The 26,517-nt window shown below is 36.8% G+C and overlaps 1 protein-coding gene across 7 annotated transcripts; it reads right to left on the bottom strand.

The window, feature by feature from the left end:
• Positions 1-1,737: 1,737 nt before the first annotated feature.
• On the bottom strand, positions 1,738-25,148 carry rbm47 (RNA binding motif protein 47). 7 transcript variants are annotated; one of them, XM_056256858.1, is made up of 7 exons: positions 24,888-25,148; positions 18,116-18,278; positions 7,418-8,141; positions 6,226-6,694; positions 4,524-4,730; positions 3,277-3,467; positions 1,738-2,024 (listed from the first exon to the last, which is right to left on the bottom strand). In XM_056256858.1, the coding sequence occupies exons 3-7, from the start codon at positions 8,108-8,110 to the stop codon at positions 1,773-1,775; spliced, it is 1,812 nt and encodes a 603-aa protein (XP_056112833.1). In that variant the 5' UTR covers positions 8,111-8,141; positions 18,116-18,278; positions 24,888-25,148; the 3' UTR covers positions 1,738-1,772. The 7 variants fall into 7 exon arrangements, with proteins under 7 accessions (XP_056112833.1, XP_056112834.1, XP_056112837.1 ...); XM_056256859.1 differs by lacking the exon at positions 18,116-18,278 and having other exon boundaries at positions 24,900-25,148; XM_056256862.1 differs by lacking the exon at positions 24,888-25,148 and having other exon boundaries at positions 4,524-4,727; positions 18,116-18,308.
• Between the last annotated feature and the right edge of the window lie 1,369 nt (positions 25,149-26,517).

Below are 26,517 nucleotides of genomic sequence, written 5' to 3' on the forward strand. Positions count from 1 at the left end.
GCTTGAGCATTTAAAGTGGCAGACGACATAACTGCGCACATACAGTTAATTGTTCTTGGTGTGAACGGACCTTAAGTCATCATAAATGGTGCTGTATCCTCAACCCAGCTACTTTTTTGTCAGTCCAGTTTGTGCTTTCAAAACATTTTAATAGTTTAAACAAAAATGAAAATTCTGAAAATCATTGCAAATCATTTACTCACCCTCATGTCTTTCCAAACCTGTACCAAAATGTTATTGGTTCCCACTTCCATTGTATGAAAGAAAGAAAAAAAAACACTGGCAGACGCTTTTGTCCAAAGCGATCAATCTGCATCCATTAATTCATGGATTCCAGGAAATCGAACCCATAACCTTGGCATTGCTAGCGTCACACTACAGTTTTAGACAGGAATACTGTATTTCTCAAAATATCTTCTCTTATGTTCCATAGAAAAAGAGAAAGTCATACAGTGTTGGAATGACATGAAGGTGCATAAATGATGACAGAATTTTCATTTTTGGGTGATCTGTTCCTTTAACAGAGAACAAATGTTATCCAGCATAGATTCAACTGACTTTTTTTCTTTTTCCAGTTTGCTTTTTCTTGAAAACTCAAACTTATTTTGCCTCTGAGAAGGAAAACAGTGTTTGTCTATCTTCCAGTTTAGAAAAGAAAAAAATAACCTCTAGACAATAAAAACAACATCTGAAAAGTCTTCAAGCCAACTAAATAGTACAAACTTAAAATAATCTAAATATAAAAATGCATAAGCAATAAACAGTAAAGGAGGAAAAATGAATGCAGGACTCACGTGCAGAAAACCCATCTTCAAAATATTTCGCAAATATATGTTATACTCAAAATACAGCATTTTCATGAAACACTTTAAATCTTCTACTTCTGTGGTTGTTGAAGTTTCTGCTCAGCAGTATTTTTTGTTCATTTACAGTTTTTTTGTCAATTTCGTTTTTCTTCACAAAACAAAAGTAAATGCACTAAAGCATAGAGAGGCATTAGTTACACTAATACTACAACGCTCCTTCGGTATTCTTGTGGCCGTGAACGCAGAGGAGTGGTATTAGGATTGTGCGATGACATAACCGCTCTGGCTCACGATTCTCAGCTGGAGTGTGTGGGGAAGATATGTCAGGTGATATGTCAGTAGGTGTGCTTCTGCAAGTCTTAAATGCTCGGTTTTGAATTTCTTCATATGAACATATCACTCGGAGTCAGTCCGCCCAGTACTGGTGATCAACTAATAAACAACACCTTTGCAGAATGATAAAATAGGATCATGATGTCATTCATTCAGTCGTGTGATGGCTTTGGAAATCAGCAAGTGTGGTCAAGTCCTTTAAGAAGTCGAACTGACAGACTGATTCCTATTGGTCTAAAGGGAAAGTGGGCAAGGTTCTGGTCACATTGCAGGGGTTTGAGTCCACAACATATAACACAAATGTCTACCTATCCTAGTTAGCTAATCAGTAGCATATAAAAGTGGTTTTGGTCTAGATTAATAAATGTGGGCCAGAGGGTCTGATGAAGCTGTGAGTAAATTTAGCAGAAATCTACATCCTTGCTGCCAGCGTTAACTTGTACACAAATCTAAAGGCTTCCAGGGAGCTTCACACGAGTCATAAGGTGTTAGTTTTGTTGTGAGTATGTCAGTTTCACTCTGCGTGCTTCAGTTAACCAGCAGACTTCATAGATGCAGCGTAAATGTCTGATGGCCTGTGATGATGTGGTGTGTGTATAATTGTAAGTCGTTGTGATTGATGCTGCGGGTATCTCAGTAGGTCTGGTATATATCATGGATGGGCATCTGGAAGGTGGCAGTGGCAGGGAAGGCCTGAGGCATGTACCCAGCGTACCCTCCATAGGTTGCGGCAGCCATCGCAGCGTTCTTCTGCAGCGCTGCCAGCGTGGCGGTGTTGGCGTGGGTGGCGAAAGGCATGTACCCAGCCCCATACAGACTGGCAGCTGTAGCCGGGATCCTCTGGACATTATGAGCCATAGCATAGATGGGAGTTATAGGTCGCCCCTATGAGATAGAGAGAGATAGATTGTTAACAGTTTCCCAGACAGCCTTTACTAAAAAAAAAGTTGCCAGTCAGCGTCAACATTTTTGATCATTTGCACAAAACTCTTGTGTACAATATATGAAAAGAAAGAATATATTAAAAAGAAAAGCCTCTGCTCCACAACAACAACAAAATTTGATTCTAGCTTTTAATCTTTTCTAGTTCACCATGTATCACTCTTGTTCAAGTTGGCCATGCGAATTTGCCACAGTGACCATGCTTTACACAGAGTCCTAACTAGATGCGATAAAGCAACAAGAAATAAAGGCTATAATCTGAGTTTTTGACAACGAGCTAAATTTGCACATTATTAAAGTTCTTATTATGTTATATGTTTGCTTACATATCATGAATGTATGAGCACAAGATCCATACAGCTTTCTATACAGATGTGAAGGCAATAAATTGCATTTTTACTAGACATTGTGTATTTTTGATCTGTATTGTCATTATTTTTCTGATATTTTACAAATTCCATTTTCTTTGCTTTAGACTTATAATAGTCTTTTAACATATGGTGAATTCTTGCATTACGGGCTATATCATTTTATGCTTGTCTAATTGGCGTCCGTTTAATTAATGAGTCGGAACTTTAAATGAACAGGGAGTTAAATTGGAATTTGAATAGGAATTAAAGTAAGTAAAATATAAAGGCCTTTAAACCATTCAAAATTAAAAACTTATTTTGCTTTCAGAGAAGGCTTTCAAAGTTCTTTTGACTTGCTTTTCTAGTTAAAAATGAGCTAACACTTTATTTTGATGGTCCCTTTTGAGCATTCTGTTGACTAAAAGTAGCTTTGTAACTACATGTCAATTAATCTCTCTGATTAGAATATTAGTTGACTGTCAGCTTAATATCTGCTAACTCTTTCTTGCTGTCAACAGAATGTGTTAAAGGGACCATCAAAATAAACCAAAACCAAAAAGGTCACTTAATGCAGTTACATCAATCTCTTTGAATTACAGGTCATTTTAATTCTACTTCCTTTAATTCAAATTCCAATATTTCTAATTGTGCAATTTAAATTCAAGTCTCATGAAAGCAGTATCAGAGGAATCTTGAAGTGCAAGAAAACACTAACGCTCCAGGCATTTTCATTGGCTGTTAATGTGGCATGTAGCACAGCATTTTCACTTGAGATGTGGACATACAAATGTGCTCATGGTATTAGAGTTATCTAAGAGTTATAATGGTGAGGTGCAGGTCAGTACCTGGAAAGGGGGTGGTGTGGAGACTGCAGGCATGACCGCTGCACTGGCCGAGGCAGCTGTGGGGTCATGCTGGAGGGCCAAAGGGTTTATCAGGTGCTCCACTGCGTGCATCTTTCCTTCCTCCATTAACTTATTTGCTGGAGCAGCAGAAAACACAGTAGGGTACTGGGCACCAAGTGCTGGAAGACCCACTACACACACACACGCGTTCAATTAGAACAATGGCAAAAATATGGAGAATGTATGGTTTAAATGAGCACATATTGTAAATCACTATGTAACATATGTAGAAATGCAGGTAAGTGAAAGATAAGTCAGAAAGTGCAAGAATGATAAAGGGTAAATGCAGGCAAAAGACTGAGACTTGCACAACCTGTCCTCATTTACAACAAGTGTATGACTCAGCTTAAGATTAGCGACAAAAAAAACACACCCACACGCAGCCACGTACACATTGTCTTTCACACACACACACACACACACACACACACACACACACACTGTTTCCATGCACAAAAACTCTTTTCATTCGCCACGTTAATTCAGACTTAGGATCAGTAGGTTTAGGTGACGTCAGAATACTCCAGTCAGGAGTTTTCTGATCTCAGATCAGAATTCTGCAGGATCAGTTAATTTCGACAGAGCAGCTGATTAGTAAGAAAATAAAGAACCTTGAACTCAATGCCCAAACAAACTCAAATACTCTCAAAGTATTTTTATTGATGGCTTAGGTCTCTGGAACGTTTGATCCTATTGTCCTTAATAATGGTCTTTTCAAATGGCTGTATGTTGATTTTATCAGGAGGTATATAACATTTCGAGAGTTTTTGTGCATTGTTTGAACATTGTGTATATAATTGAAAAAAGTGAAGCTTTTAAGCAATAAAAAAAAAAAAATCAAAAGCCTGCTTACTGGGGTAAGCAGTGACAGCTATGGCAACTGTCATAATAAAAGGAAGTTGGTGTTCCTCTCCAGACCAGTAGGGGCAGTAATGTGTCTTACAAATGTATCTCTACATTTTGTTGAATAACTCCAATTTAATTGATTGTGATTTTTTTTTAACGTAAGAGTTGAATGTGAAACTTACTGGTGGGCTCAATTTCAGTAATAACATTTATAAATGATCCAGAAACCTTTTTTTCTAAATGATTCTGTTTCCAGATCGTTTTAGATTCTGCCTCCACTGGATGGACAAGAGCACAACCGAGTTAAATTCTGTATGTATGTGGTTTAATTTCACACTGACTTGTGCCAGGCTTCATGCCCACTTGGTTCACAGCTGTCAGCTCTAGATTGGGCATGATCTCGTAAGGTTTGTCCATCAATTTGGGTTTTCCTTCATGGTAGCGGCTGTATATGCCTCGGCCAGCTGAATAGCCACCAAGGTATGAGCCGCGGGGCCCTGGGCCCCTATTACCGGCCCCAGCACGACCACGACCTCTTACAGTACCTGCTTGAGATACAAATGAAAGGAGGTGCTGTTCAGGTACAGAGCCACAAGGAGGCACATACCTATATAAAATTACTGGTGGTAACCCCAGTGCTTAAGGCTGAGCAGACATTTAAAATAAAGTAATTAGCTTTCTATTCAGATTCTATATATTTGCTAAAAGGTTTGCTCGCATGGGGTGACGTCATGATCAAGATATGAGTGCGGAATATAGATTAGGCTCTATCACTTTTCAGCATTCTAATTCAAATTGCTGTCAGTGTGAACACCTCTTTGTAATTTCCTTCTGTTCTTTGAGATGGGAGTGGTGCTTGAGTAAAGTTGAAACGAAAAGTAAAGATAAAGTTTTGTTTTCATATAATCAGATAATGGATGAGCAAATATGTCTCGGATTGAATATGCAATCACAATTCTCAATTGCTACCCAACCCAAAACCACAAGCATTTATAATTGATGATTATGGGTTAGGAAAATGTAACAACACCAGATTCCCATCATTAGTTTCAGCATCATACTTATTGTGGATCTCAGCTCTTCAGCCCAAAACAATCTCAAAGTGCATGCCATCTAGTGGCCATACTAAATATGTGATTAGCAACAAACAGGGCAGAGCTTTTGTTTGGAAAATTGTCTTTTAAAGGAGTCGTTCTCAACTGGTTTTGCTTCTGGATTTTACATTGGATATCAAAGCAGCTACAGTACCAAACTTGTTTATCGAAGAAAAGTAAACAAATTTCCTTATATCTCCATGAACTAATACGCAACATTATTAACATGAATATCTCTTGGAAGTCAATAACTGACAGCTCAAAATAAATTTTTATCTTCATTACATTTAAGTTAAGGTATGAGTACTGTATTGAGTCAAAACATACTTAAAAAAAGCATAATGTTCCACTTTTAAATGTACATAAGTGTTAAATATGGCTTGGCTTGGTAGCTCAGAACGATGGACAGAAATATATATAATTCTCTTAGAAATGTAATTGAGTAAGCAAATGTAATCGCTGTCACAAATTCCCCCCAAAATATGTAAATGGTAATTAAGTATAATTATTTAAGTACTTTACAACCCTGAATGCAATCTGTTTTTTGTTCTTTTTTTTACCTTGCGTAGTTCATGGGTTTTGATTTTTATGGTTTCTAGCATTGTTTTTCTCCAACCGGTTGAGAACCACTATTTTAAAGGATGAGACTTATGAAAGCTCTGGGTTAAAGGGGACATCATTTTCACATTCATTGTAATTCATCCCCTACATTTGTTTGTACAGATCAAGTCTGGTTACTTGTGTGAATATGGACTGTTATGCAAGAGAGAGTTGGAAAACAATCTAATTTCCCAAATATATTCAATAGCACGACACTTAAGGTCGTCAAGAAAAAGCAATTGTTAGCAATGTTTTCAGGTCATTTTGATTTCATCAAATGGTATTGCATTTCTTGAGTTCATAAAGTTATTGATCTTAGAGAATAAAGAGAGAGAATGAGTTCTCCAACCTTTGATGAAGTAGTCTCGGTTGGGTCCAATGAGTGTGCTGTATGGATAGCCGTAATAGGCGAGTGTATATGGATCACACTGATACACAAAACTTTGTTGGGTGTTGTCGGGAGTTGTCGCAGGCGCTGTTCCCTTCGATGCTTTCTGATAGCGAGTGTACTGCTCCTTATCCACAGGCTTGGCCAGGGTCACTTCGATACGGGAACCTTCAATCTCTGTGCCGTTCAGGTTGTCCATTGCAACCACAGCATCTTCTCGACTGGCGAAGTGAACAAAGGCGTAGTCTCGGATTTTTTTGACACGTTCCACACAGCCAGGGTTGTACTGGCCAAAGGTTTGGCGTAGAGTCTCCTCACTGGTCTCTATCATCAGGTTCCGCACATACAGAATTTTCACTGTTTCCATGACGTCCTCGTCAACGTCAATCTCAGGTTCTGCCCAGTCAACTGCAATCTGGTGACCCCACAGCTGGATACACGCACATGGAGAAACCGAAAAACATATACACACAAATAAGTAAGGCAGGAGTACTGACTAAATGTCATAGATAGAGAATAGTTTTGCCCCCAAATTTATGCCATTATGTATTTATCCTCATGTCATTCCAAACCCCTATGCTGTTATACACCCCAACCCAAAGGAACACACTTTTAAAATATCTTCACACATCTATTTTCCAATGCAACAACAGAATATCTGTAAAGCTTCAAAAAGCACATCATGATAAGAGCACCGTAAAAGCAGTAGATAAGACTTATGAGCAAAGTCTTCTGAAGCCATGTGATGAACAAAGCAAAACTATAGCCACTAATAGAACTAATCTTCTACCAAAACACTGCAACCAAATCACTCAGTTTCCTCGAGTCAGTGAACTCAGAATCGGATCAGTCCTATTTGTTATTGAAAAGAATTGTCTCAAAACGACGATTTTTTTGATGGATTTGACTGAGTCTAAACTCAATGACGCATTGATTCAGTTAACAGCTCACCGGGTGAGAGAATTATTAGTGAAAAAGAAATAAAATTGATCATATGGCTTCAGAAGACGTGGAAAAGAGCACACAAGTCATATGGAATACTTTTATAATGCTTTATGTCATGTTTTAGAGCTTAGCAGATGTGGTCTATGACTTTTGTTGTATGGAAAACAGCTGATCAATTCCTTTATACCCAATGGAAAATGGTGTTAACCTGAATTCGTCCTGGCATGAGCTTTCTTCTGGCCATAGCAGCAGCACGGTGAGACTCATACTCTACAAAGGCAAAGCCACGATTCTTCATCTTATCCGCAGCACTCGCGTACACGATCACATCCAGCACCCCCTCTGTCACCTTGGAAACTTCCTCCAGGATCTCCTCACGTTTCTTGGTTTTTGGGATTCCGCCAATGAAGAGGCGGCAGTTATCTACACTACAGCACACACCTAGCAACCTTCCTGGACGAATTTCGAAGTTATTGAGATCACGAACCGCTCGCTTGGCCTCATGCTTCTGCGTGTACATGACGAATGCGTAACCACGGTTCTTCCCATCAAAGTCCATCATAAGGCGCATCTCGTAGATCCTTCCAACAGTCTCAAATACTGGCACCAGCTCGTCTTCGTAAACGTCACGTGGGATTTTACCTACAAAGATTTCACAGCCACGTGGGGGCGAGGGACCTTGCCAGCCAGGTGGTGGGCCGTATTTGCGCTGTCCGTTTTCTTGCACCATTCCGTAGCCTGACCCTTCCATCAAGGCCACAAGTGCAGCTTCATTTGGGGCCCCGGCCACTCCTTCTGGGACAGAGCAGTGATGCTGTGGATGCCCAGAGGAGGCTTTAGAAGAGGGGGGAGGGCTAGGGTTACTCATGGCAACGGCAGAGGCGGAGTCTTCTGCTGTCATTCTGAAATAAGCATCCAATCAGGATTGGAGTCTAAAAAGAGATGGAAAATTCATCCGGTTATTTTGTACTGAAAACAAACAATGAGCATCACTAAATAATTTGGTTATAAATCCATAAACAATACAATTTCAGTAACTTTTAATTTAAGTAGATGTTTATATTGACACTGGAATCCCAGGGCCTGATATTGATTAGGGATGTACCAATATTAAAATTTATGGTCAATAAATATTTCCATGTTATGGCTGATATTAAAATTGAAATATTTTTGACAAAAAATCTTTTTTTTTAAATGAAATACCAAAAAACTATTTTATAATACCAAAAGATTATTTTAAATGCTACTGGTGGATGATGTATCATATGAAAATGTGATATTAATTTGATATTAATTTTGAGATTTGCCATTACATTTAACAACATTCTTATAAACTGAATGTTTTAAGATTAATTTCAAGTGAGCATTAGATGATAAGCATCTATAATTAGAAGGAAATAAGCATCTATAATTAAATATCAAATATCACTCGATAAATTAAAGAAAATCTCTCATGAATATTTAATTATTAATCATTACTGTACAAATTACTGTAAAATATTACTGTAATTACTGTAAAAAATATTTTCATGATTTGTCATCACAATATTTTTAGATAAGTTATAAGTTTAGATAGATAAGTTACTTCGATAAGTTATGTGGTTCAGATAACATATTACTTTAAGTTTCTGTTGATTAAACCAATCTCCATTGTATCAACTCAAATTTTCAATTTCAATGAACTCAAAATTTTAAGGCAACCAGGTTACTTACTTTAAGTTAAACAAATCACTTTTTTTTTACAGTGTATAAGTCCTATTTTCTATATAAAACACACACACACACATACACATAAAACGTAAATCCTCTTCTACACCTAAAGCTGCCTAATAAACCTCACTAAGCCGCATCTACATTCTTCAGCATGGAATAAATCTCCAGAATGCCCAAATCCTACAGTCCAAAATTTTCCATAAACAGAACGGAAGTAAACTACAAAATCTTAGACAAAGAAATTGTGTTTGATATAAAGAAACTACGTTTTTTTTTAAAGGAAATTAGTATGTTTCTTGCATAATAAAACATTACTGTATATATTCAATCACACCGTTTAGCTGTTAGTTGGCTCTGGTTAGCCGGACCTTGATGCCGCTTAGAAGGTAAGGTAGTTAGGTTGCTTAGCAATGAAACCATGGTTACACACGCAGAGCATGCTGACCCACACACAGCTTATCCGCACACAACTAAGTTCACACAACTCACACAGCACACAAATACATGCAGACACAACTAAGAGGACATAAAGCAACAACAAAGGTGTAAAGGTTATTAATTAGTCATTTACTCCAGGAATAAAGTTCAAATAAATTAACAATTACAACACGCACCGTGCTTAAATAGGTACCTGGTGTTTTCATGATGAGTTCAAGAGGCTCGCTAAAGGAGCATGTGACTGTGACTGTGAGGTTGGAATAACAGGCAACTCAGCAGTACTAAACCAAAGCTCTCTCACACACACACACATCCACAAACACTTCCTCATTCACATGCTTACACACACATATACTGAAAATCAGTACATGTGTGGCTCAAGGCCAAGCTGAAACAGGAAGAAAAGCAGACTGACTAATCAAAAGCCAAAGAGGATCAGGAAGACCAACCAAAAACAGATATTTAAATAATACATCTGTAGATGTAGCGTTTCAGTGATCACTTTAAATGAGGAGACAGCAACACCAAGAGAGAGTCCAACCGCTATTATAGCCTGCAATGAAAGGGTTAGTTTTATTAAACTTATATGATAGTACAAAAAAACATGTCAATAATATGAACAATAAAAAAAATGCAAATTCTGCAGGACAAATTAAAAAAAAAAAATCCATAAAATATACTGCCTCTAAATGACCTACTAGTTGTCCGTTTGTATTAAATTGTGGATAGACTGGTGGAAGTGGGGTCAATGGAAGTGTGCAAATGACAATGAAAGACGATTCAGCAGAAATCGGGAGGAAGGAGAGGTCAAGAGAGAGAAGAAAAAATGGATTTCTGCCAGACACTGAACAAGTAAAGAAAGAAAGAATGCATTTTAAAAATGTGATTCAGCAAGGAGCAATAATAGCTGTCAATTTAGTTCATTGATTTTGTGCAAGTAAACATGACAAAAATAGTGTGATTAAAAAAAGCTATTAATTATGCCCCCTGAGCGCAGTTACAGGCAACGTTTTAAAGCCTATTCAAAAACTCAAGACACTTTTAAAAAAAAGTTTAACTGCTTTTAACTTGATACCACGTTTTAAAAACCTGTTCATGAGCGAGACTCAAGCTATGACACGTGAGTGAAACTTGTCTAAAGACGTCAGTCGCATAAAACATTGGAAAAGCAGTGCAGAATGCGAAACGTCTGTGTGCCTCTTCAAAAACTCTAGCAGACAGCAGGCAGCACAGAATGAGTTCCCAGAACAGGGAATGTTCTCAGAACGTTATGAACAAACGTTCTTCCAGCTACATTAACAGAATATTCTCTCAAAGTTATCTAGTCTTTAATAACTTTCTCAAAACATTAGCACAAAATCATTATTTATACATCATTCATGGAACGTCATTCTGAAACATTTTAGTTGGATGTTCATCTAACTTTGTTTTAAACGGTTACTACTTCCTAGTTTGAGATGGTTTAGAGAACATAAAAAAAAAACATTCCCAAAATGATCAAATTGAACATTCCCTTAATTAATGTTTTCTCTAATGTTCACAAAACCAAGAGAAAAAAAACCTTGATATTTTGATTGTTCAGAGAACATTCAGAAATAATGTTTTCCTAACTTGATAAGAATGTTAGCAAAACGTTCTTAGAATTTTTTTTTTTTTTTTTTGCTGGGGAATTTGCATGTGACACGTTTATGTTCTCATGAAAACTGGGCTGTTTTTACCTTGACACGCTATCTTAACAACAAGGCGCTTGCTTATGCATCAGCTTGACTGCTAAATGGAGTGCAGTTATAGGCTTTTCATTTGGGGCTTTGCTCAGCAAATAGGGGATATAGGGGCAAGTTGTCACACTTTTTAGGTCTATATTTTAAACTCAATTTCTGTATATGTACATACCTTAAAGTCTTGATAATATATTTTAATTTTATAAATGTTTTATACATTTACATTGAAAAAAAAAGAGATAGTTCATATAGGTGTGTTGTCCCAATTGCAGTTCACGTTGACACACTACAGTATATGCGTTATCAATTCTGTACTTAAAACAGTAGAGCATGGCACTAACAATGGCAAGGTCTTGGGTTCGATTGCCCAGGAAGCCATAAAACTTTTGCTTTAGATAATAATGTCTGCTGAAAACAAAATGTTCAATAAAACCTTTCATTAAACAGTATATAATTTTAAGGTAAATCACTAGAGACAACAAAATACACGGAGAAGCATCTTTTAGGCCCTCATGTGTTTCTGGAAGTGAGACTTTGTGGATGTTTCCTTGTTCCGTACAGATGTACTGAAAACAGCAGGAAGTGAGAATCAGTGGCAAAAGAGAGAAAATCAACGGTTGAGAGGGTAGAAAAAGATTACCGGTACTCATTTTCCAGCCAACATTAGGTCTCCATATCTCATTGTACCTGCCTGGCAATGGTTGACCTTTATGTGTGTGCTTGTGTTTGTGTGTGCGTGTGCGTGTGTGTGCCTGCACTTGGTGCAAGGAAACCTGAGGCAGCAGCAGGTGGATGATTAACCAACACAAATCACTAGCTACACACACAGACAAACGCATTTACACACACATACAGAGTGCACTTATTTTAACAAGACATAGGGCCCTTTCACACACCCGGCGCGACGCAAGTGTTTTTTGCTAGTTTCAGCCCGACGCATTTATCATATTCACGTCCTTCGCCACGTTGTTTAACGCTGTTTCATCTGTTCACCCATGAAAACGCTGGTCTGATCTGTTCGCTGGTCTGAAAACGAGGTGTGTTCGGGTTATTTTGAGGCAACTGAAAAAGACTGCGCCATTGACCAACTCAAACCTGGTCAAAAGTCAATAACGCAATATATATATTTTTTGTTATTTAGAGCGCATTAGTAATATGCACCCATAGGTGGGTCCACAACTCGCGTACACTCTGCTTATTACACACACAGGGACGCGCAGCAGCACACAAACATGCCAAATATTAAAAATAAAATGATTACAATATAAAAGATTAATATTGTGTACATAAAGATATGGTGGAATCTGGCTAGTCCCGGAATTTGCAATTGTCTCCAGAGAGCAAACGGATCTGCTTGTTGTTGCCGAGATTAAAGCGCGCGAGCAGACCATCTATGCTCGCGCGCTTTAATCTCGGCAACAACAAGCAGATCCGTTTGCTCTCTGGAGACAATTGCAAATTCCGCCATGTAAATAGCAATCCACCATGATGCGAACGCAACTGGCTTTTAAAGGGAATGGGAGATATCGTTAAAAATGATAGATAGATCGTTAAAATAGGGCCCATAGACTAATTATCATAATATTTTTAAAACTTAAAATCTTCTCTACCATTTTTCTAACAAAACAAAACAAAACCAGTAACACTTTACAAAGTTTATATTTTTTTACATTATTTAACTTCATTAGTTACCATGAACTAACAATGGAAATACACCTAAAGCATATATTTTATCTTAGTTAACTTGAATATTTACTAATATATTTCTTAAATCTAAATATTATTTACTGGACCTGAGCTTACATAAGCTAACTTGCATGTGAATGAACAAGCATTAACAAACATCAATGAATACTGTAAAAACGTATTGCTCATTGTTATGTAATATTAGTAAATGCATGAATTAAGGTTAACTAATGGGACCTACTGAAAAGTGTTGCCACACAAACTACGTTTGAGAATGAGCCAATGGTAATAAGAATGCTTGATTTTTAAATTCAAATACGCCAATTTCCTTCAAGTGTGTTTTCATTTTGATTAAAATATATGTTGTTTAAGCTTACAAAGTTCTTAAATAAATGGCTTGTTACAAAATAACAAGTGATAGAAACAACATATGATGGCTAAGCGTGTTAATGAAGAAGCGTCATTCTTGGAAAGCGTGAGGTTTTATGTGTGTGTGATCACAAGATAATGGTTTGTTATTATCTAAGATACTGATTGACAGAAATATCTGATCTTTGACTTCTTTAACACACAGGACAATACTTGACAATCAGCACAAATATACTCACGCACACAGGTACACAGGAACACACACAAGGCTTGTGTGTGCACTGCAGACAGATCAATTAGTATCTCTTGGGTGAAACTCCTTCGATCTCAGTGAAAGAAAAGTGTGAAATGTAGAAGGGTAGAACAATACACATGCTGGCCTCCCAGAGAAAGAAAACTGCACTGATAGCAAACACACACACACACACACTTGGTTACTTGAAAAATGGATCAACACTGACATTTTGTATGATGGGAAAATAGGGGAAATAGCGTAGAGAAGAGTCATTAACAGAGATTTAACTCAAAATTATTGCTTACATATCACATGTGTTTGTACTACAGTTTGAAAAATTGCAGATAGTAGTGCGGTTACGAGGCTATGGTGTGAATGAATAACAAGGTTGTGATTTTTACTCAGTTGCAAGAATACATTAGTGCGCATTCAAATACACACTCTCAAATACAAAAGATAACGAAGAAGCATTTGTGTCAATGACAAATAAGCCTGTCAATGAATCATAATAAAGAAAAGGGAAAATAATCTAGTTAAAAACACATGTGCCAAGTTCCTGGATGGTAACCAGGATGGTTTTCCACATTTAACCAGGATGGTTTCATATGGTTTTGAAAAAATTGTTTTATAAAAATAACGGTGCAACCATCAATTACAAAGTAACATATTTCCTTCAGACCTTGAATAAATGTGGGTGTACACACCTGAATCATTATAAAAAAATAAAAATTAAGATAAAAAGTATCTTTTACAAAAATAAGAGTTAATAAATATCCGTTTTTTGGGGACCTGCGCATCACATGACATACTCTAACATTGCGTTTTCATAAAACTGTGAGCAGGGGTTTTATCTATGATATCACTTCCTGTTTCATGTTTTCTGCATGTTTTTGCATGCTGTTCACACCAGGTGACTTTGATTTAACAGACAAAAGTTTTTCGAATAATAAGCAGTGTAGCATTTATTGATATATGATTTGAGAATACACAAGATTAGTAATAAGTAACAATTCAATTATTTGAATGAGACTTTTTCAAAATGCTGCTACCAACATTTTTTTACTTTATTCCCATAAAAAGTATCAAAACAACTTTAAATTGAGAATTTAAATAGAATATGCATATTTAAGTTAAAGCATGTATGAATTGCATTTTAAATAATAGATGAGTGTCACGTCATTGACCCATTTGTGTCTGTCTTTCTGTTTATGTGTAGATGCTTGGCAGGTCTTTAGTCATGACAAGGGCTCTTCAAACAATATACACTCCATAGAGCAACCAAGAGAGCAAATAAAAGCCCTCACAGAGACACAAAAGCTCTGCTGGTCTGAGTGTCATGAAGGACTCTCAGGGATAAAAGGCGGCTACAGGACATGAGTGAGAGAGCGTTTGTGTGTGTGTTTTTTTTATAACCATGTCTGAAAGTTAGGGTGTCAGCAAGGTTTAGATTAACTCAGGATCCATACAAGGTGACCATTGCATAAAGACTCAAAGTCTGTCGACTCGCCAACACATAATCTGGGAAGTTAATGTTTATTGCTGAAGAGACTCTTAAAAAACCTCACTTTAAGAAACCACTCACATGATGAACAGAAAAGTGCAGAACCTTGTGTTCTTCTCAGTGACTAAGCAAAAACTCTCAATAATTATTAAACCTCATCTCTGACAAACGTCGACCTTTGCGACACTTCATAATCAATGTGCAGATCATTAACATTAACTCTGCTTAAACGAGAATCCACAATTCACTTTAATTTAACAGACTTTACTTAACCAAAACATAATGGCTACGCAAACCCTAGTGGGAAAACAATAGAGGTTTTTAAATGGCCAGTGATCAAGGCGGCCGATTGGTCGATATATATACATAAAGCCAGGATTAGGCCTCAGTTTAATTAGGATATTTAAGTAGCTTTTATAAACGTGCCTTAGAAAAAAAACATTACTGGTGTGCATCTTGAGACAAAACAATGGCGCTGACATATTTTAAGATATGCCAGTGCAAGTTGCTTTCAGTTCAGACAGCTCAAACATACATTTTAGTCTGGGACTAAACCAGCCAAATATCACTTAATTATAGTGAAATCAAATGGACACTTAATATTTAGTCAACTTCAACTTAAAGTTCCCTAAATTTAACTTTCATATTAAGCATAAAATAAGTTATCCAGCAAAAAAGCAGCTGATTGATTTTGAACCTGACACATAGGTTTCTACTTCCGTTAATCACCAAAGTGGTTAGGCTGAAATGGCCAAATGTGCAATTCATGATGGGATCCCAACAGCTTATGCACTTTATGTCTTCATGTAGACAGAGAATAAACCTCATGTCACAATAACAATCAATCTGATATACTGAAAGTAACAGAAATTCAAAATAAAAATAAAAAATACGGGTGAATTCTTGAAACCTAACTCAAAATTAAGCACATTCCAACCCTACAGTTTTCATTATGTAACAAATCATTGTATTACAGTAATGAGAAAGGATCTAAAGAGAATAACCACTGAGAATAATCAAAAAACAGCTATGTGTGCATTGTAGATAAACATCTGGATCAGAGGAGGCCACTTAACAATATTACATAAAGAACACATTATGGTTCCTTTTAAAACAGAACACTGGTGTGGAATCAAACGATGCCAGACAGAGTGAAAGACATGTGGACATGGTGACCATCATACCCACAACACCATTCTCAATTCCTGTAGTCCTCAGTTTCAATTCTCTATGAAAACAGGCTACAGTAAAACATTTATCCAGTCATTCATTTAAAACACACACAATGATTTTTGTTCACATGACTTAAACTACAGTCAAAAATGCCCAAGCATCACTATTATAGTATTTATTAACACTTCTTGATACATTTATATTTAATAATATTGATTAAATAAGCTTTTATTTCTTATATATGTAGTATTTTAGTTTTTTATTAATATCACTCATTTATTTATATTTTTGTAATTGTAAACTAATTTTATTGTAGGTGCCAAGACAACATCTCTAATTTTCGTTTAAGTTTCCCATCTAATATTAATTTCAGCTTTACGATATTCAATTTTTAAAATTTTAGTTAACATAACACTGCTTACAATAAAAAACAAAACAGGAAGGAGGAAGTAGAAAATTTAAAATGATTAAGTTTAAGTGAATACACACACAAGCAAACAAATCCTCACATATTAATCCTTTTGTTTTTGCATACACACACACACAGATCCAAGTGGACAAATCCCAAATGCACGCATACCTGACTATAAACTAAAGCACTTCATTTCCCTACACTGCACATAAATGAGCATTGGGATGAACCACCCGCACACTGATGACATCTTGAGGTTTCTTATCTTGTAGTTTGAACTCTTCACTCCAACGGTTAATCTACTTACTGCAACACAATGTGACGAGTCCTGATCAAACACAGTCCGCTGATTCAGACACACAGAGCTGATGATCTGCTCAAAAATGCCTCTAGTGAGCACATTTCTGATGTCTCATCACTTTCTCTTGGTGATTTCTGTGAGAAATCTGCACATGGAGAATCAAGATACCTCTGCCACTAACTAAAGAGATACAGGAACCTTTCTGATAACAGTAACACGCACAGGTCTGGGCCCACCCCAACAGCAAACATGAGACTGAAGAAGTCCAAAGACCAACAGCCAACACTGTGACGCTCAGTTACATTTTACACTATTTTACACTCACTTGCATAAACACACAATACTGCTAGTCAAATGATGCTATATTCACTTCATTTTAATATTGAATATCTGGTAACAATAAGGTTTCATTTGTCAACATTAGTTAACATGAACTAAAATGAACAACACTTTAGTTTATGGTCCAATTCTCACTATTAACTAGTTGCTTATTAGCATGCATATTACTAGGATTTTGGCTGTTTATTAGTACTTATAAAGCATATTAATGCCTAGTTCTGCATGACCATATTCTACATCCCTTATCCTTCCCAATACCTAAACATAACAACTACCTTAACTATTAATAAGCAGTAATTAGGAGTTTATTGTGCCAAAAGTCATAGTTAATAATTAATAGTGAGAATTGGGCCCGAATCTAAAGTGTAACCACATTTATTAATCTTAATGTTAATTTCAACATGTACTAATAGATTATTAAAATCAAAAATAATATTTGTTAACATTAGTGCATGGTAACACTTTATTTTACAGTGTCCTTGTTACATGTTACATGTAGTAATACAATAAAACTATAAATTATGCATAACTACATGCACCTAAACCAAACCCCAATCCTAACCATAAGTACATGTATTTAAATTATTATTACTCAATACTTACACTGCAACACGGTCCTCTTAAAATAGAGTGCAACCACATTAGTAAATCCACTGTGAACTAACATGAACAATTACATTTTTACCAACTAACATTAGCAAAGATTAATAAACGCTTTAAAAATATATTGCTCTTTGTTAGTTCATGTTGCTAATGCATTAATCAATGTTAACAAATGAGAGAGACCTTATTGTAAAATGTCACTAAATATCCTTAGCGAGCAAATATATTGTTTTCCTTTATAAAGTTCCCCTGAAGGTCATAATGTCATTACAACACGGATGCATAAAGATCAATTGTTTAAATAAGACAACAGCCAGAACTAAAAAAAGTGCTCAAACACACACATACTTTAGAATCCCAGCGGTCAGACACACAGGCATTAAAAAACACAACAACAAAAAAACACAAACGTTACCTGTCTTTTCAGGTGAATGAATGTGTGTCCGAGTGGCAGTGTTGCTGATGTGTGTATACTGTGATGTTGTTTCACTCACACACAGTCACACACACACTCAGGCCTTCTGTTTGTCTGGCGTCAGCGGTTACCCTCTTCTCTCTCTCTCGGTCAATCTCTCGCTCTCACACACACAGTCTGTGGGGTAGAGAGGCGGAGTGTGTGATTGGAGGTACAGTTGGTAAAAGAGTGTTTACTCAGTGCATGTTAGGGGTGGGGCAGAGCAAAGGTGCCCCCTCCTACACATCTCTCCTATATTTCTTTCTTTCTTCTTTTTCCTTGTCACACCCAAGAACCTTTCTCTCCAGTTTTTCTGGAAGCAAACGAGATGTCTGTGCGGGTGCGTGACTGAGTGCGGTGGGCTGTGAATGAGGTTGTCCATTGACTAAGCAAAGGTTCATTACAGGTGGCAAATGACCGAAAACTATTCAGCTTGACCTGGAATCAATTTCCTGAATTCCTGAGTTCAAAACCATTTAAAGACAAAAAGTTTAAAGCTCAGCAGCCCTCATGCTCATTCAAACCTGGAAAGGTCTGTGAAATCTTTTCATTCCTGTTCCCAAGAAACAGGTACTCACACGTTACAGTGTGTCTTGTGTTGCTTTGGTTACTTAGATAAAATGGAAATCATTGATTTCGCAAATGGTTGTGTGTTTGCGTGTGTGTTTTATAACCACCACTAGCCAAATGAAAACAATTATGAAAAACAATTGTGCACCCCAAACATAATCTGAAATTGAAACACAGACTATACTTAACGCATTTAACATTGAAACGCTTTGCGCAAAGAAATTAATTTTACTCGTGAAAAATCATAAAGTCATTTAAAGTCTAATAAAACAATTTTATATAAAATTAATGCTGTTCTTTTAAACTTTCTATTCATCAAAGAATCTTTAAAAAAAATAAAATAAAGACAAATCACGGTTTCCACAAAAAAATATTAAGCGGCACAATTGTTTTTTTGTTTTTTTAACTTTCCTAATAAAGTGTGTTTCCAGCAAATCAGCATATTAGAATGATTTCTGAAGGATCATGTGACACTGAAGACTGGAGTAACGATGCTGAAAATTCAGCTTTACCATCACAGGAATAAATTACATTTAAAATTAAATTAAAATAGAATTTTAAATTGTAATAATATTTCACAACATTACTGTTTTTACTGTATTTTTGATCAAATAAATTCAGCCTTGGTGAGCATATAAGACACTTTGTTTAAAACATGAATAACCTACCAAACACAAAACGTTTGAATGGTAGTGTACCTTTAACACTTTCTTTTAGCTCATGGACATGTTATTTATCAACTACCCGATTATATTTTTCTGCAGAGTCAGTAAGATGTCATATGATGGTCACTTGTTACACATTCAGCTGTAACTACTAAAAATCCTGGGGTTGGAAAGAGGGAGGGGGATGAGAGAAGTGCAACAGGGGATGTGCATATACAGGAAATGACGTTGCGCTTAAGAGCCGAAACAGTTTTTGTTCTAGGCGGCTGGCTGATCACAAAAATCCCTAGTAGCCACACTAAACACACACACACACACACAAACACAAAGGGGTGGCAAACCAGTTGGATGGATCCCTCAACTGAACTTTCTACAACAGTCCTGAGCTCAAAACACTAGTGCACACACACATTAATTCACAAGGAAACATTTCAGAAGTTTTTCCACACTTAATCAAAATGCAACCTTGAAATGTAAAATAGCACCATCAGTGATTATCTTTTTAATCATTGGCAACATTATAAAACCTGAGCACATGATGCATTGTGGGTAGGCTAATAAAGCAGGGTGAGGCTGTGTTGAAAGTCAACATGCCTTGAGAGGGTGCAAAGTCTGCCTTTATAGCCTTATCAGTGCCCATTATAAACATGTAAAATCCTTCTCCTACATTGAGTTCAAGTCTATTTCCTTCTGTTCTTCCTCAGGATTGAGGGATAGGAGATTTTGTTTGTTACAGAAAAAGGGACAGAGTATTAGATAAATATAAATGAAACATATGAACTGTATTCTCAAGGGACGGGGATATAAGACGTACGTGTGTGTTTGTGTGTGTATTGTGGGGGATAAAGATAGATTGTGTAAGTGTGTTTTAGTTTTGCACACATTGCGTCACACATTGCCGGTAAAGGTTACTGGAAAATCAGGTTTAACTTAAACTTCAACACTGTACGAATGCATGAATAGACTAAAGACACACACAGGCACGCAAACAGACATGCGCTCTGACTGTCTTTGCTAGTAATACTTCTAACCTACAGTAGATCTCTGAGTCAAGGTCATCTGATGGTGACTGCGCTGATGGCTCAACCACTCAAGAGCTTTAAATATCACCAGACACGGAAGAGCCATATTGAATTGCAAAACACAGTGTGATTTTGGACCAATGAGATGTCACTGTAGGCGGGGCTACAAAGCGCATTGGCACACTAATAGAAATAAAAAAACTCAGATTTATTTAGAAGAATTTCAGTTAACTTTGACCTGTGAATCACCATAGTGCAAATATATTTGAACAATAGAGGATCCAAACATCATAGATTGACTTTTGAAGTGCAACGCCAAATTGATTATTATGATTATTAGTTGTGATTTGTAATTTATTTAAAAAATAGATGCCCTTGAATGTGACGTCATATCATGTTGAATCAATTTGTTGCGCGTTGAAGCAATTTCGCATGCTCAATGCGTAGTAATCATGGAGGATAACTCTGTACTCCCATTGGTTGTAACCACATCGTTTCACTGCTCATTTGCATAACACTGAACTCTGTTTAAAGCGATAGTTCACCCAAAAACAAAACTTCTGTCATTCCCAAAGACTTTTGTTCATGTTCGAAACACAAATTAGGATATTTTTAATGAAACCTTTCTGTCTCTCAATTGAAAGTCAATTCTACTAAAGTCTGACGCTTCAAAAAATACATAAAAACATGAATCGAGCAGTTTAATTCAAGTCTTCTAAAGATTTAAATGGATTACTTTTCTGATGTCTTTATGAACATTTTGAAGCATCAACGTATAGGTGTAAAGAATGTTCGATGAAGGGCCAAAAATCTCTCTTAGGTTTCATTAAAGATATATTAATTTGTGTTTCAAAGTAGAATTAAAGTCTTATGAGAGAGTAAATAATGACCGAAATTTTAATTTTGCAGACAGTCTCTGTCACTAATGCCAACTCTCATTGAAAATAATTGACTTTCTGTCACTTTGTTGATTCAAATCACTTTGAATGCACTTACTCTTCAGGTTTTCTCATTGAACACTGACTAAAGGGTCATACGAAACAAAAACACGTTTTTTGAGAGGTTAACACTTAATGTAAATCAGTAATGCCGTGTGTTATTTTTAATGTTAAGAGAAAAGTAGTTACTTGTTGTACTATTCTGTTTTTCGACGTCTTAGCTGAAGGACAGGGTGTTCTTACAGAAAAAGAAACACTTGTGAATGTGTGCGTCTTCAGTATCAATGCAAGAGGGATGAGATGTTTTAAACAGTTACATTTAAAAGAAGGCAAGCTGCTAGGAACCATTGTGTTCTCTCAACCCTTCATTTCACACGTACACACACTACAGCAGATTTGTACATCAAAATGTGATTGGTACATTGGTAATGCAATTAAGATGTGCACACTATATAACAGTATTCACACACCAATGCTGCTTTTGTGCGGTTTGTTGGGTTCAATGGACGGGGCCTATTATTACTCACTACAACAAAGTAAAGAAGAAAGGGGAGAGAGAGCAGTGTGTAATGAAGCGGCATAAAAGCATTAGCAAGACAGAGAGAAATTGAGCGACTTGATTTGGACATGCAGAACTTGTGTCACTAAGGAGACCAGTGTGTGTGTGTGTGTGTGTGTGTGTGTGTGTGTGTGTCACACGGTGGGATATCCCAAATTAAATCTTTGGACTAAAAGAGCTCCACCCCTCAGAAGTCACTATTAATCAAACTACCTGGAGGAGAACCATGTTGAACACACACACACACACACACACACACACACACACACACACGCACACACAGCTCTTCTAGTCTGTCTATAGAGACAGTATAAGAATGCATTCATTGTGAAGTGCAGGTATTTGGTGTGTATTAGGGAGAGAGATGGGAAGAAAAGCAGAAGGGAGAGAGAGGAGATCCTGTTTCACTCACTCACACACAACTCACACACGCTTGTCCAGATGTCTGTCAGGGTTAAAGTCATGCTGAGGAGGTCACATGATCAGTCATATGACTTTAAAAACACAGAAAGAGAGGTGACCTGTCTTGCTCTCTCTCTCTCTGTTTACTTCTTTATATCTAATAGTACATCTACAAGAGTCAAGAAAGACTGACTGAAGTACTGAAGGTGGCTGAATAAGAAATGTGTGTGTCCCGCAAAGAGGAAACAAAAGTACTGAGTCAATAAAGAATGTAGAATTGAGAAATGTCCCTAAATCTTATCATTTGAGTTTGTGGGGATCAAGAAATGAAAGCGTTTGACTGATTTGGAAGTGTTTTTTCTTCTTCTTCAGAAATAAAGAAAGTTGGACAATAGGACCGGGCAATATAAAAACTAAAATCAGTTTTTTTTTTAAACATCTCAATATTTATATACTTATCCAGACATTACTTTGAGTGAAGCCGCAAACAAGCCATTGAATCAGGGTTGTGAATCGATTCATTAAAACGGACAGTTTGAACTGATTCATGGATAACTCAACAACTCTAAATGCATTTTTGTGTCTGACCTAAGATTTAAATCGGTCAAAACGCTACTTGCTAATTGTTGGATCGAAATTTTGAATGAAAAAAATTGACCCGCATTTCTGAAGTATAAGCCAGAGGCACAATTAAAGCATATCTGTCTCAACGTTCATACTCGATTTGCGAGACAAATTGTACGTCTTTCGGAAACTTAATGGCCAAATAAAAAGAAAATTAAATTCATTGTTATATTCACAAAATTAATAAAAGATAAAAGTGTATATAAATTCTAAAAACACACATGCACCTGAATATGCTTGCCTTCAGATAATCAGATAAGCATCTGAATGGAAACAGAGAGAACTGGTTCAAGTCAGAGCCACAGCCAATCAGATTTCAAACACACACACACACACACTCAAATGCAAGCACTACTGGGCCCCCAAAGGTCTGTCACCAAATAAACATGCCTACACATTTAACTGATGCGGTATTTAGAGTAATAACAGAGAGTCACCTGACCAGTGAGACGTGTACACACAGTGACAAGTTGTCTTTTCTTTGTACTTCACCTCAGTGTTAATTCTTTTCTAGTTCACTTAATTTCTTTTAAACTACATCCCCACAATGCAAAGCCACAGCGTGTCAGCTCTCAAGACCACTGACCTCTTTACCCCCTACGTGAAATAACCCATTCATAGGCACTCGCAGACACACACACATGCTGGGTTTTCATGTTTTATGGGGACATTCCATAGACATAATGGTTTTTATACTGTACAAACTGTATATTCTATTCCCAAACCCTAAACCTACCAATAACAAAAAAAATCTCTGCATTTTTACATTTTCAAAAAACATAATTTAGTATTTTTTATAAACTGTTTTCCTCATAGGGACCAAAAACTGTCCCCACAAGGACAAGGATTTTTTGTTCCCATAATGTAGGGTTTACCAGGACCACACACACACACACACACACACTTACCAAGATATCCAAATAGAGACTTAGACTTCTATGGTTTTTATATAAAGATAATTGTAACTACAACTGACTACTACAAGTAATATACTGTATATATGTATATATTTTTAAATAAATAATTTGGTTTACTTATGAATGGTTTTTCCAGTTTAAAAAGTCTGGATTTCCCTGAGGGAGGTTGTGTATGATTTAGCTCTCTTCTGCAGACAAAATTGTACCTCAGGTACAGCAAAGTAAACACACCAACCCACACACACGTTTAACAGTTATCTAACTATTGTTCTTATATAAATCTAATTATAATTGCTACAAACTAACCCTGACTCTACAAGAAAACTTCCATTTTAAGATTAAACTCTTTGTGTATGATATACAGTACTTTTGAGGAATCTTTTGGGCATCCCTAAAGTAGGTTTTTATCAGATGTAGCTACTTTTTTGGAGACAGCTTAAACCCACATTAAAGCACTTCACATGCATCAGGAGGTAATTTCCACATTATTGACAGAAAAACAAGATTCTACGGCTCTAGAAACAATTTTTGCTCAAGAAACAGTGATTAATCTTTAATTAAGATTTGTGTCTTGTCCTTTCATGTTGCGCCTTTCCCCTTTGGAAAAAGAAGTACACGTCTACGCTCATTATATTGACTATGCAAACTCTTACGCTGGCTTGATTAATTTTTTTTCTCTTAGATTGAGCCATCTCTCTGTCAGAAACCTGATTCTCTCACACACACTAAATTATAGCACACCCCCTGAGTGCAGTTACACAACACACATACACACACAAAAGACCCGCAGAGCAACTTTCAACACAGTTTTCGCAACACAAGGACATTCTAACCTTACAACTGTAAGATGGAAAAGAGAACAAAAAGGGGAGGGAGGGAGGGAAAGAGAGAGAGAGATGTCAATTTAACTTTATGAAAATAAATAAGGTCAGAGGGGAGAACATGATCGCTGGACCATCTGTGAGAAGATGACAGAGAGAACAAGAAAGAAAAACAGACAAAACATGAGACACCGAAGGAGAGAATGACAGACAACGTACGAACTTACCTGCGCTTTTAATAGCTGTCAAAGAGAATCTACGTGTTGCATTAATCAAGCAGATCAGCCACAATCATCCCTGTTTCTCTGTATTTCACCCTTTATCGTGTCTGTTCTTGTAGGTTTTGACAGTCCAGAGTGATGAAAAAACTTTACGTTTCTTGTTTTTTCTCTTTTAGTTTCTGTCTCCAAACTGTTTCACTTCCCCGTCCCTGCTGTTCGTTCCCCTGTGTCTCTCCTTCACTGGCGAGGAGAAGGAGGAGGGAGGGAGAACGAGAGAGAGCGGGTGGAGAGAGAGAGAGAGAGAGAGAGAGAGAGTAATTAGCGCTAGTCTCTGTACCTGCCTCTCACTGACATAATCTTCACATTCCTCTGCTGTGAGGAGGAAAAAAAATGAACAAAAAAATTTGTAGGAATACTTGCCCAGTCTGAAATCCAGAGGGTCAAAAAACAAACTTATCACAAAAAAAATTATATACTGTATATAAGGAATTTGAAATCTTCAGACAGTGATAAAATGAAAGAGAGAGAGAGAGAGTGTGTGTGTGTGTGTGTGTGTGTGTGTGTGTGTGTGTCTAGAGCAGTTAGTACCGGGAAATGTTTCTCACCGGGTTGGTCCGAGCAACCTGTTCCTTTCTGTGTGTGTGTGTCTCAGAAACTCACCAAACCAGAATGCTTCCAAGCTCTCGGATTGGAAACGCTATCCTCCCTCAACCTGGAGACAGGCCAGATCAGCATTCCACACACACACACACACACACACACACACACCTTACAAATATAAGAGCTCACCATCCCATTTGGTTTGTCTGATTTAAGCAATAAAGGCCTCAAAGTGACACAAAGATGAACACACACTCTGTTTCTCATAGTCCTCTGGGAATGTTTGAATAAAAATGGGGGAAATTTTTTTTCAATCTCCCAAATAACCATTTCACCTAGTTCACTGACCTCTAGCTTGTGTGTGTATTTCAAATTATGACTTCATGTAATGCGATCATACAGACAACATGTCACGTACACGTATTAATAAATAAATTTGCCACGTACGTACACGTATTAATAAATAAATTTGCTATGAATAAATTACACTTAAGAAAATTGCACTTACGTTTCTCGTTACAAACTCACAGGTAACATTTTATTTTAACGTGACGTACAGTAGTTGCACATTACTTGTACTTACTATAGTAATAACTATAAATTATGTATCACTAACCCCAAATCATACCCTAACATTAACCCTTTAGTGTGTCAATTGTCTTACCAGACAAACAAATGGTTCATCTACTGATAGTCACTGATTGGAACGTTTCACTGAATCATTGATTCCTTAACTTGGCTGAAAACAGAAATGAATGAACCAACCCCCATGTGTGAAATACAAGTCTCTGAGAAGAGTTCTATTTATTCTCACACAGAGAAAAAACCTTTCATACAATCAATGCATTCAACACACCTTCTCCTCTCTCAATAGACAGACAATGCAGAGAGAAAACAAGAGACAGAGAGAGAGAGAGAGAGAGAGATCGGAAACACTTCCTCAATGCTGGACATGACAAAGGCTTACAGGTGAATTACACATAAGCAAAAGCAGTAGGAGTTGACAAAATTACATTCCTCATCT

Source organism: Rhinichthys klamathensis, unplaced genomic scaffold, assembly GCF_029890125.1.
Source record: "Rhinichthys klamathensis goyatoka isolate OS25496 unplaced genomic scaffold, OSU_Roscu_1.1 h1tg000133l_1, whole genome shotgun sequence".
Classification (NCBI taxonomy): Eukaryota; Metazoa; Chordata; class Actinopteri; order Cypriniformes; family Leuciscidae; genus Rhinichthys; species Rhinichthys klamathensis.

Excerpts from the sequence above, each read along its gene's own strand:
- rbm47 (XM_056256859.1), bottom strand. The coding sequence starts at position 8,110 with ATGACAGCAGAAGACTCCGCCTCTGCCGTTGCCATGAGTAACCCTAGC. Across the intron at positions 6,695-7,417 it reads TCATGCCAGGACGAATTCAG|CTGTGGGGTCACCAGATTGC; the intron begins GTTAACACCATT and ends GCGTGTATCCAG. Across the intron at positions 2,025-3,276 it reads CCACACCACCCCCTTTCCAG|GGGCGACCTATAACTCCCAT; the intron begins GTACTGACCTGC and ends TCTATCTCATAG.